Source organism: Notothenia coriiceps, unplaced genomic scaffold (assembly GCF_000735185.1).
Source record: "Notothenia coriiceps isolate Sejong01 unplaced genomic scaffold, NC01 NC01_scaffold00032659, whole genome shotgun sequence".
NCBI classification, from domain to species: Eukaryota; Metazoa; Chordata; class Actinopteri; order Perciformes; family Nototheniidae; genus Notothenia; species Notothenia coriiceps.
The window spans coordinates 143,584-157,036 of NW_011365360.1; the positions used below are offsets into that span (position 1 = coordinate 143,584).

Below are 13,453 nucleotides of genomic sequence, written 5' to 3' on the forward strand. Positions count from 1 at the left end.
CCCGAGTGAGCTAGAATTTGAAAATACACAACCGGAAAAAAGATGTCACTTCCTTAGCAGAGCCTTCCACAGATGACATTTTTTAATGGATTTTTTGTCAAAGCACTTAAGATATTCATTGCTATCGGGATGTTAAGAGCATTCCATGGAATATAACAAAAAGTGTATCTCGAGCCGGTNATAAAGCAAAAAGGGCCTAGATAAACGTGGTATACATTAAACAAAACGGGCCTAGATAACCGGGGTATACAGTTTAAAATGTTAATATATTTAAAGTGTTCAAAGTGCAGTTTCAGTGCAAGTCAGTTGAAACGATCTTAAGTTGGCGTGACGTTGAAGTCGTGCGACCCTGCTGCTGTACTGGCTTGCTTCTGGCGACTAGATTTGTGATTCAAAAATTATAAAAGTAGGGTTGACATGTGGAGATTATCTGGCTGAACAAAACGTGATCCCTCTCTTAAATGTGTGTCAACCACAGACCTTATTTCGAGCTATTTTCCAAAATCCTATGGAGAATTTGCATTGGTTTTTCGCGAAGGAACCGGAAGAAGTTTACTTCCGGGTTTTACGACGCGTCACTGCGGTTCTCTATAGCCTACTTGATAAGTCGCTCGCAAAACACAGGAGGTATGGAAACTAAGAACACCATATGTGGTGAATTACAGCTAATATAACACAACACATTAGTTGTATTTCCTTTAACTGGTGGATTATGGATATATAGTTGCTGATCGACAGCTGGAGCACAAACCACCATGCCATGCCTCAGCTCAGAAAGGATCGCTTTCGGTCATGTCAGGTGTTGTTTTGTTGTTAATTTTGTAGGCTTAAGTTTTTCTTAAAGTTCTCTTTTTTGTTATGCTTAGTTTTTTCCAACCAGGTTGTTTCCTCCAAATTATTGTTTTAGTCGTTTTTCCCAGCAAATAAGTCGGCTCGGTTACTTTGTGGGAAACATTTTAATGTTAAACAAGAGCTGGTTTCAAAATAAAATCAGTGATGATAAAAGGATAAGGTTTCTATCGGAGATAAAGATTAATAGCTCTATAAAGATGAACAAATGCAATACCATAAGATATCTATAAAGAATAGGGTGTTTTAGATCAAGATATTGTGGCTTTAAAACAGATGAATGATCTAATTAAACTCGCACGGCTGTCTTGTGGCTGTCTAATAGATACATCAGTCCACGGTTGGGTTCTGTGTGCTCAGCACTTCCTGTCAGCAGCTTGAGTGGAACTAATTGATTGCGTTTGTTTCAGGGGCGGGGTGGGGGTGGGGGGTGTGAGGCATCCTGCATTGGGGAGGGTTCCCATCGTTTCAACACTTTGCATTGGTTCTGAGCCAAATGTGTGTGTGTGTGTGTGTGTGTGTGTGTGTGTGTGTGTGTGTGTGTGTGTGTGTGTGTGTGTGTGTGTGTGTGTGCGTGCGTGCGTGCGTGTAATCACTCTAGCCCTCTGTTTTTCTTTCTTTGTGTGCTTGCTGCTCTCTGCAGGAATATCCAGCTGCACTTCTGTGTATGTAATGCCTGGTAATCCTTTAATGTGTCCAGTAAAAAAGATACACGAGCAGACTGGAGGATGTTTATCCATCTCATGGAGAGATGTTTCTTTCTCTAGTAGGAACAGTATGACTTACTGTAAAACACTGGCAAGGCATCTGTCGTTCCACAAGACCGACCCAGTATGCACTTTGTGGTGATTTACCAAACGAGGCCAAATCCAACATTAGTCCAACTGAGCATAACGTTTTCACATGGTGTTATTGTGAGGCTGTGATTTGTTGAGTTTGTTCAAAGCTTTTGGTGCACATGAACGGCAGAGGATCATGTGAGTTAAAATAACTAAATTTGCTCTTGTTTTCAATATTGATGCTGTCGTAACACTGTTTCAACACATTTTCAACACATTTTCAAGCTTAGTTTCCCAAAAGTGATTGGACCACTTATTTGCACATTATGCATTAAAATCAGTAAATTATGTTGAAATGGACAAAAGACAATGCAGCTCACAGAGAAATGTGATGATACATCCCCCTATTCTGTTAACCTGCCAAACCTAAGGAAATTGGGTAAAGATATACAGTTGGACATCAGATAAAAGTTTTAATTTGTCAAAAACTTACCAGAAATAACTAATGACAGTCCAATCAGACAACAACTGTACTGTTTTGTGTATTGCCAATTATAAAATTATAAAATGCCAACTTATAGAGTAAACATTGTACTCATTAAACCTGGTTAACAGCTGAGTCCTAGCATTACAATTATGAGCCTGCTTCCATGCTAACATCAGTATTTAGTTCCTCTGGGCATCAGAACAGCCTTGCAGAAGTGCTGGCATCAGGGCAGGAATTTCACGAGGGCCACGAGGGCCATGGCCCTCGTGGCCCTCGTATACGGCCCGCGGCTCGTATACGGCCCGCGAGACCATTTGGTACGGCCCTCGAGGTAATTTATAAACACACGCAAAAAAGAAAAAAATTCAAGAAACCTAGACTTGTTTTTCCTGGCCAAGGTCAGGGTCCTTGAACACAACACGAGCCTAACGTGTCATCACGTGGTATATGTCTCGTCTGACAGGAGTGTAGTTCTAACGGAGAGCACCAGAACGCGGCTCCGGGCCGGGACTTCACAAATTGCAATACCCATAAGGAGCTGTACACATGCCACAGTTTTTGCATGGCTGTGTCTTTAGTTGAAAGCCCAGTTGCGATCTGTTCATCTGTCAAACTGATCAAACAGTCAATAACGTTGTTGTTATTAGCCCAGTTGCGATCTGTTCATCTGTCAAACTGATCAAACAGTCAATAACGTTGTTGTTATTAGCATCTCGTTAGCTAGCTATGCTAACGAATATAAGAAGCTTTTTCTCCAACCAGTGAGGTAAAGGCACATCTTTATATGATCATTATAGTTATAGAAAAATAAGAGAAAGTGATTTGTAAAATATCCATAAAGAAAGAAATCTGCTTACAGTTCTGTTTCATATGGGTGTTGAGAGATGTATCCATAGATCTCTTCATGTTGCTCTCAAAGTGCACCAGATTGATGCTTTTAACTTCAACATTTAAAAAAAAATCTTCCTGGTGGTGCATGCCCCCAAACCCCCCGAGATTAGGTTAGATCCGCCCCCCCCCCCCTACATTTGCACACATCTTGTGTCCATATCTTTCTGTTTTGGTGGTCATGCCCAATGCATGAATGCATGAATGCGCGGGTCATGGTCAAATATCTGGATTAAGACGTTGCTTCTTCTTTGCACAGCATGAAAGAAAGGCAAAATGAATGGGCTGTGATTTGAGTTTTTTAAGCAGAGGTTGAGTTCAATAATTTGTACGGCCCTCGAAGGATGTTGTCAAAATTGAAATGGCCCTTAAGAGGAAAAAGGTTCCCCACCCCTGGTCTAGGACCTATCTCCGCCCACCCCCTCACGCGTCCGTGTGCGTGGGACGGTCTAGGACCTAGCTAGCTGATTCTCCGCTCAAGGCTGAGGTGAGGTAAGGTTTTGTGATGATCCTGTTTGCCGTTAAGTTTTTCATTTGTCCAGCTTTAAGTGTAATTTTATGGATAACATTACTATTTCTTGCTCGTATGGTAATGCATAATTATAATATTTTGAAGTGTTTTTGTTACTACTTGGATAAGTTATGTTGCAGTTGTGTTCTTTTTTTATTATTATCTAGTGCTAGGCAGTTAGCGCTGTGTTGTTAGCTGTCAAAGACCTCTGTGCAGACTTATTGGACCACCGGCGATCGCAGACGGAAGTTCAAAGTTTGCTGCTCGTTTATATCGCCCAATTTTCAAAACGCGATCAAAAGTCCAAATCTCCCTGACTCGTCATCATCTCCATCTTCAAGTGACTCAGAATAAGGACGCAGCTTGACGTAGGCCCACTACCACAGTCTCACAGTGAGCCAAACATGTCTGTGCTATAAGAATCCTTTGTAGTTTTAATAAAGAATTTGTTTAATTGCAATTTGGTGTCCATTGAATGCTTAATAAATATATATAAAAGTATTGTAAATGCATATACAATCGTAGTCACTTCATATCGTATGTTAAATCATTGTTTTAATGTATGGCCTTGGTGCCCTGGCTTTTGGCCTTTGTGCCCTTAAAAAATTGACAACTCAAAAGGCCAAGTGGCCTTGCCCCTAAAATGACGAAATTCCAGGCCTGGCTGGCATGTAAACTCTAAATGTTTTTTCTTATTTAACCATGATAATAATCATTCCCCTACTTTAGCCAACGACATTAAATGTTCCTTTTTGCCTTTAGTAGACAGAGGAGACACAGGAACCAGGTATACACTGTAAACACATGATAACATATTTTAAGCGATGACACTAAAGGAGTTCGAAGAAAGTAAATCAAATCAAAATGTAATGGGACCAGAATGGAAATAAGAAAGAAACACTGGGTGTGGCAGAGTGTAGAAAGTTTAGAGAAATAATTTTTCAGGAATCGAACCCCCCTTAATGCTCATGGTAAAATAACAGCATATCAGTGTAGATAACGGGGTTGATTTTGGCTGGCTTCTAAAGCAGGCACTAACACTCTTATTTTTAACTTGGCCATGCTTTTCAAACAAGAGTGAATGTACAAAGATTTCCCAAAGCAGGGGATACAGGATACTCCCTCTATGAAGAAATACACACATACATGGAGACACACACATCCTCCGTAGCTCCCGAGTGTAAGTGGAGTACTTCTAATCTACATGGCAGATGGTCAAAGCCACATTGTTGAGCCTTGAAACTTCAACCTTCTCTCCTCAAAGGGACCACTGTCCTCCTGCCTCTTCCTCGTATTCATCCATTTGTCTTTCTTTCATCTCACTCATCTTCTTCTCCACCCTTTCAACCTCCTCCTGTCTTTTCCTTTTCATTTCCTTAGCCTTGCTCTGTCTTCCTTTTTCATCCATGTTTTTCTCTCTACCACGGTAACATGCCGTCTTTTCATGCTTGCTTTTCCTGGATCCATCATGGTTTCCCTCTACATTCAAAGATCTTTAATTCATTACTTCCCTTGATTTACCCTCTGTCCTTTTCTCTCTCTGTTCTTAGAAATGCGTTGATGTTTCCTCTCTTTTCATGGACATTCCCCACTTCCATTCACCGTTCAGCCCGTTGATTTGGGGCGCATGTTTTATGTCACGGTGCAGTCCTGGTTCAGGCAGTCAAGCCATGTAAAGGCCTGTGTGCACTGACTTTCAAGGGCAATCCCATGTTTATCTGGACATGTTTCGTCGGTAAACTAAGCTTTTGAATACCGAAGGTTTATAAGTCTTTCCTTGGACTTCAAGGGATGTGGGAGGTGTTGCACTCATTGCCCAGGCTTGTAGTATTGTGTATCAAGAGGCAGTCCATTAATTCTCTGTTCAATGGACTTTTTATGAGTAAAGCTAAATCTTAAAAATGTACAAGAATGAAGTAAACTTTTATTAGTTACTTACTCCCTGTGATTTCCCTTCCTTTTCTTTGGAACTCAGTCCAGTTTTTAAAAAGGCTAATTCCTTACTTTAAATAGGATGCTAGTATGCAGTCCTCAAATAGGAGTCAAGACCTTGACAAACAAGGGGCGTGACGAATTAACAACACGGAAATAGATTTACAACCTCATTCTTAAGAGAAAAATGTTGGATTCAATATCATTCTCTTCATTTTTTTTGTTTCGTTTTAGCAAACTGTCAGTGAATTTGAGTTCCCTCTGGTAGCGCCGCAGTGAATGTGTCTAGGGCTTTTTGTCTGAAAGGTAGTGCCTTTGTATAGGTTGAAAGGAGAAATAAAGTGTTCTGACCTGGTTTGAACTAAAGAGCCTCGGTCTTGTTGTTACGTTAACTTCACCAGTACAGTACACCATGTCTGTCACACAAATGTTAAGTAAACGTATGTTTCATTTGCGGCAAGTAAGTATTGATGACAAAAAATTAAAATACGTACTGTATGTGGTCCTGTGGTTTTTCCCAAATTATTTAGGTTCCTCTTTCGTTAATGGAGACAACAAATTTGAACTATCATCGTTACTGGTTAATTTCCAATCTGCTCTACGAGAAAAGAGCCTCACCTATAATGTAAATTCCTTTTAAAGAAAATGGTTCAGCATAGAAACATCAAGGACAGATGTTTTCATCCAGTGTTTAGCAAGGATTTCTAATGTAAAGGTTTTCTTATTTTGGACATCTGTTTGGCTTTCTGACGTATAAATTATTTCCTTCAGCGCCCCTAACTGTCTATTTTCTTCGTAGGCTGATTTATCTTCCTTTGCCTCCTCTCCATCTTTGCTCTCTGATCTGGCTTTGTGTTTATCTCAATCCTTTTTCCAGCTCCTCATCTCGCACACATTTACTGTCAACCCCCCCATGCCTCCATCTGTGTGCTGTCTGTGATCTGGCCAAGCCAACATCTGAGAGTTGTCACATGTGAGACGCTGTTGACACGACACACAAGTGACACCTTGAGACACACAAATGTCTGGATCAAATGCAATGGCACTGTCTCGCTCTGTGACGAACAATCACACACAGTTAACTTCAAAAACACCCAGACACACACACACACACACACACACACACACACACACACACACACACACACACACACACACACACACTACAAAGGCTCAGTACACACAGATTATACTACATCTGCAATAAATCTCCTTTTCCTTCACACACATTCACATTTTGCACTTCATACAGACCTTGTAACACCTACACAAGCATTCACCAAAAAGGCTTTGCAGATCAAAACGCCAACACACTAACACCTCCACACACAGAGATGTCTGTATCCAACGTCCTGTGCCATTCTGTTTTCTCTCTCACACACACACACACACACACACACACACACACACACACACACACACACACACACAAACACACACATCATGCCTGTGGTGTCAGAAACATGCAGTGTGTTTCCTCTGTCAGCAGGTTCACATACCAGACAGAAAACCTCTTAACGGTGTCTCCTCAGCCTTCAAACTAAATATTGGGATATTCATGGACAAAGCACTTCTGTGCCTCTTCCATTACACTACTGTATGTATGTAGAATATTACATAAAATGACACAAAGTAAATATATTTTATATTCATGACAGGTCTTAAAATAATGATATCTCATCTCTTGTCACTAAGTAAAGAAAAGCATGTTAGTTATCATTTTATATTTAAAGCACAATTCAGAGGTACAGTAATAAGCACAGTGGATATGTTTCGGTTGATGGTAATGAAGGTTGATTATTACTCCCTTGATGTGAAATTTTTTTTTTTCTAATAACCGCATGTGTCGGAGTTGGTATCCCCCTCATACTTTGGCCAATCCCCAGCAATCAAAATACAAACTTTATTTTATATATCTTGTGGCTATGTGATATAGAAGCCTATGTTTTTATACCTAATAAGATGACATCTTTGTCAATCTTAAAATAAACTTTAACTGCAACAAGTACAGGAAACTGTGTCTCTTGCAGTTGCCAAGTTATAGAGTTTGTCTTTAATATACAGAAGAAAGGAATGATAACGGTTTGTTATAATAGCAATAATATATTGATATTGCAATATTAGAGTAGATATCCGACACTCACCCAGTATTCCTTATATTAAACACACCAACCATGCAATCCTAATTGAGTAATCTATACCATGATAGATTCAGATTAAAATACTTGACAGACATGCGTATGAAATGCCATTATAAGGGGTCAAAGTGAATCATTTTGGGACACGATTCCTTGATACAAAACCTTCGAAACATTTCGCTAACATTAGGTTGCCACTGCCTTCGCTTAAAAGCCTTATGAGCTTGTTAAACTATGATTACAGATATCAATAAAGGGTTCAACCTTTTACCTGGACCAGGACTTTTTTTTCATTGCAGTTGTCATGATCTTTTAAACAAATTGGACTCTTGTTCATGTTCTGTAAACTTTCGGAAAGTGGCTCGTGAGCCTGCAGGGTTAAACTGCCAAGACTCTTTTTCAAGGAATTATACAAACATTTGACATTCAAACACATGTCAACCATTATTAAAACATTAAAACCTCTAAAACCCTATTTTCTTTCCAATATGTCTTAGAGCCGAAGCTTATATACTTCCTAATAAAAGAACATGTGCCTGACAAGCCAGTTGGCTTGGTTAGAAAAACCTTAAAGTTTATCTCTTTTGTTTCCTCTTTGTCTTTCCTTTGCTGGGTTTTATCAGTCCAGAGGTCTGGGAGCACTTATACTGAACTCAGGAAAGCCAGGAGAGAGGAAGGGTGCAATGAACCAGCTATTACATAGAGCAGGGAGGGAGTGATGGATGAAAAATAATGGCGAAAGAAAAGAAAAAGCTGAAAGATGAAAGGATGGAAGACGCCCTTCATTTCAGCAGCTTGGGAGTCTCCAACAGACTCCCGGTGACAGATTACCCCGCTCCGCCTAAGAACAACTAACACCCGTCTGAATGTGCGCATCTGGGCTACGCTGAATGAGAAAAAAAACTCATTAATTCATAGGCTGTAAGCGAAAACAAACACAACCCTTCACTCTGAGAACTAATGCAATCTGATCATAATAGGATGCTGGTGTGTGTGTGTTGGGGTTCTCAAGTGCCCCCTGTCTTTGGTGAGACAAAGTGAATATTGTATTAGAGAGAGTGTGTGTCTAAAGTCAGTGTGTGTTTCTGTGTGAGCGAGCACAAACATAGATGGAGGGAATTGAAATGAATAAGTGAAGCAGGCTGAAGAGAGAGGAAGACAAATGAAAGACATACATAGACACATAAGAAAGGCAAAGAGAGATGCATGATGGGAGGTTGGTAGACGCTTGGCAGAGGGCTGGGAGTGCAGTCAACCGCACACACATCGCATACCTCGACGCCTCAATGTCACCCCCAGTACACACATGATCACACAAGAACACACACACATTCTCACTTTGTTGTCAGGAGTTATAATTGCAAATTAGGTTGAAAAACAAACATGAACCGGAATATTCTCTTTATGTTTGCTATGATCATAAACAAATATAACAATAAAAGAAAATCAAATAATTCATAAAGTCAGGAAGTGAAAAACGATAAAATACTGATTTTTTTATTTGTTAGTCAAGAGAGGTTAAAGTCTTCCATAACTACAAAATGCAATATTTTTGGGCGGAAAAGCAAATGTTCTTCCCCAAAAGATATGGATTTATTTTAGCATTTAAATGAGTATATTAAAACGTGTATTGAGGACCTATTTCATTATGAAATAAAGTGATTTTATGTTGAAAGGCTTTGTAAATAAATAAATGTCTGATAAGATTCAATCTCCATCCAATTACACATAGATGGACTGAAATGGCTAAATCAATGTTGAATGGGATGCTTAAGGTAAACATAAAGAGTACTGGATTGAATTGTAATAGTTTGGAGGTAAACTTCCTGCTCGACCTTCTACCCACTAATTGATTGAAATTAGATAATGACAGCTTTTCCTGTCGCCAAATTACCTCTACATCCTCCGGGGAATACAAACACCCTCCAGGCTTCTCCGTGTTATAATGAAAGAGCAAGCGATAGAGAAAGAGACACACAAACAGGGGGAACGCTGAGGTTAGGAGGAGGAATGAGAAATTAGACTAAAAAAGTGAGAAGATAAGAAACATGGAGACGTATGGAACGATTTACTGGGGAAAGACAAACTAGAAAAAAAGAGAATTGAGCCGAGGGGGAAATTATGTAAAACGAGGCAAACAGTGGGATCAAATCTGAGGTCATCCCGACAGGAAGAAACTTGTTGGGCACTAATGAGAATCCTGTAGGCACAATTTTTTCCCACACTCCTCGTGAAGCTGGCAAAATGAGAGCAATTTTTCGATGGCAAGTAATGAAGAAGTACTGGTTTTATGTGGTGCTTTTTATTGCTAGACCAAAGTGAAAATTGATCTCGGAAAGCTTTGAAAAGGGGGGCTCTGTAGAGTGCTGTGACTCACAACCTTGGGCACTGATTTTTTCCACTTATAGTGTTTGCCCAGGGCCTGACTTTGTTTGTTCAATAACTGAGGCTCACTCTGTATACTCAATTATGTTGCAGGACTTTCTGAATAGTATCTCTTAAAGATCAAGAAACCATTCAGTAAATGTATGGCAAGGTTAAAATATTTAACATTGAATCACAAGACATTATGTAGTGATTTAACTATAACATCTAATTAGGATGGAGAGGATAAAAAAAAACAATGACATTTTTGCAACGCCCATTGACCAACATACAACAACATACTAACAACTTTGCTATTGGTCCTAAGGTGGTTCATTTTTATCTGTGAGTGTCACAAGAGGCAACGCTACAGGGTCAATCTAGTTACAAGGGCTAATCCCCATGTCCACATCAATATGCTCTGCAAATTTAATGGCAATCTATTCCTATGAGATATCTTTTGTGCAAGTCCATGTTTTTGGCCTCAAGGTGGTGGTGAAAGACGGAAAGCTCGAAAACTGTTCATCCTCTGGGGACCAGGAATGTGTTCAGAAAATGTCATGGTGATGGTGTCACTAGATAAAAGGTCAGGGGTCACTTTAAGCTTTACGTTTTTACCTCTTCAGGACCATGAATATGAATATGGTCATTTATACGACGTAATAAATGTTATCCTAGGGCCTACTGCCAAAGGCCAACAACACATGTTAAGTAAGTATATAGCAGTTGCTCAGTTGGTAAAAAAAAAAGCATATGGAGACTACAATTACTCTGCTTGTCTTCTATGGTGCCGAATATCCTACGTGTTGAATCCATTTTTGTTTTTTCTGTCTCGTACGTAAGTTTATCTCTCTCTCTGTTCTGAGCAATATTTCCAGTCAGCCAACAGGAAGACCTGTTACCTCAGATGGTGAATTTTCTCCTGGAAACATGGAGTTGAACAAGAGGAAATCCTGTGTGATATATAGGCCTATCGCTGATGATGATTGCAGACCCGCTCTGGCCTGAGCAAAATGAAACAATGAGCATGGCTTGGCAACAACATAGTCAACACCATTTAAACACACACACACACACACACACACACACACACACACACACACACACACACACACACAAACACAAACCTTAACTTCCTTATTAGCATTCAACCTGAGTGAGTCATGTCCATCATCAGAGAAGAAAAGGACAAAACATGGCAATGTTTAAATCTCGGTCATTGGCAGTAGAAAGCCTCAAGCCTAAAAAAACAATCAAATGCAATTACACTTCCATCCAGATTGTATGTAACTACTTTTTGAGTATTTACAAGGTGAAAGGTCATTATCAAAGATTAGGCAATCTGACCTTGTGTAACAGACGACATCCACGTCTGATGGAAAATTAGTGGTACTTTCGATGACCTGTGCTGTTAAGTCCTTCAGACCTAATTACATAATGTTAGTAACTACACCGCAGTATACACGCTTATTAAGATCCTTCCCAGGTATTTCCGTTGCGGTTGGCGCTCCTAATAAACCTTCATAGTTGGAGCATCGTATCCCACCGCAGAGATGAACCTCAGCTAAAATCTCCCCCGGCTGGACACCCCGCCTGGAAACTAGAAAATTAACGTCTGCGAGCCTTGTAAAACACATAAACCTCCCAAAACAGAAGCCAGAACATCGGCCTGGATATAACGCCTTCAGCTCGGACCACCGCGAAGATAGCCTATAGTTCGAGATAAATACACAAATAAAAATAAAAACAAGCCTGTAAACTGCAGTACCACGAGGGTGTTAAGTTAAAATGTTCACACACAAAACATATATTTGTTGAAAAGAGAATGAGAAAAGTCAAATACTAAGCACCAGACTGTCAAGATCGCCAATTAATGCCACCTGTGGGGCACGCGCGCGTACAGATAAAGGGTGATAGAAAACAGCTGTGCAGATATATAGATAATTAAATAGATGGATAATGAATCACTTAATTACCTTTGTATGACAGTCTCAGTCGCGGTACGTTTAACTTGGTCGCTGAGACGGTGGCGACAAGAAGCGCCACAAGAATAAATCCCTTCATTCTGCTGGAGAGATGCACTCCGGGTTTTAACTAGTAATTTCAAATTGTGTTGGCAAAAATCAAGCAGAATATTCCAGCAGGATTTGGAGAGGGAAACGGGTGTTTCCTTGTTGTCACAGTGCCAACAGTTGCGTTTCCAGGTAGTTCCCCGGTGCGTAAAAGGGTATTTGACTGAGCAGCTGTGTCCTCTCCGCGGACTGACTGAGCTGCACTGACTCCGCTCTGACGGCTCACACTCCTTCAGTTCTTTTCCAACAGCTGCCCAACAGAAGTCTGTTTCAGCCAGACAGAGAGAGAGAGAGAAAGAGAGAGACAGATTACACCACGCCTGTACAGCAGAGGGAGAGAGGGAGAGAGCAGTAGCTGCCCCTCCTTTACGCACAACACAAAACTTGGAGACACGCTCCTTCACATGATTCATATCACCATTTCAACATCATGTGAAGAGCATTTAGTAGCAACAAATTTAGCTTTTAGAAACTGTTATAGAAACATTCATCATTTCTAAACAGTGTAAAAAACCTATAATAAATCATTTGTAACACATTATGATGTACTTATAAACATTGTAAGTGTTAATATAGGCTATATGAAGTAGATAGCCACTACATTAATCAACTATTTAAAAGAGTTTGGGTGCCTGGGTGGGGGAAAAAAATGATCACCAATACATCAAATGAAGCTCCCTAAAGACATTCTGCACTTTAGACAATTGTGCTGAACCTGGATTGTAGATTTGTGGTAATTCCAAGGCAAACTGCGGAAAATATAGCAAACAGTTATAACAAATATATGTTAGGTATGTTGTAGTACCTGAACAAATAAGTCATACAAATAAAAAGCGAGTCAATCCATATGTTAAAATGCTCAATTTCATTGCTAAAATCTATTTTTTTTAAATATAACGTACCTTTTATAGAGGCTCATTGTGATGCGTTATTAAGGGCGTCGCCAGCTATGCTGTCACGGGTCTCTAGTTGCTATATCGGCCTCAGTTACAACGACTCTCAACCTATTTGCCTATGTTTTGATTAAACAAGTTGAGTAGAGTCTTCACAGGCTAAACATGGCAACGGCAACCAAATTAAGCTTCACTTTGGATTAAAAAAAACCTATGGTCAAAACCTAAGGTCACGCAAGACTACGTACATATTTGTACAGTCAAGAGCACTGAGGAGAAGCTCTATGATTCATGGGTTATAAATCAATAAACAAATAAAACACGCAACTTCATCACCACATTTCTCTCCTCTGCGAGCCCTGTGCATGCTTGCCGTTTCATAACCCCTTCAGGACCAACGGGACGTGTTCAGTAGTTTAATTAAGTTGTGGGGTACCTTCTCAACACCCCCCTCCCCATGTGCTTCTATTCACAAACAAGCCTACAAGTGAACACAGGGGTCACGGCAGGGTGGGCGAGAGCCATTCAAAGTGTCAGTGT

The 13,453-nt window shown here is 40.1% G+C and overlaps 1 protein-coding gene across 1 annotated transcript in view; it reads right to left on the reverse strand.

Annotated features, from left to right (window-relative positions):
- LOC104960989 (semaphorin-3G-like) overlaps positions 1-12,292 on the reverse strand; it is a 28,542-nt gene extending 16,250 nt beyond the window's left edge. Inside the window, exon 1 of the mRNA XM_010789188.1 lies at positions 11,925-12,292. Coding sequence (XP_010787490.1) covers positions 11,925-12,012 — 88 coding nt within the window. The 5' untranslated portion in view covers positions 12,013-12,292. The remainder of the gene's footprint in view (positions 1-11,924) is intronic.
- Positions 12,293-13,453: the final 1,161 nt, after the last annotated feature.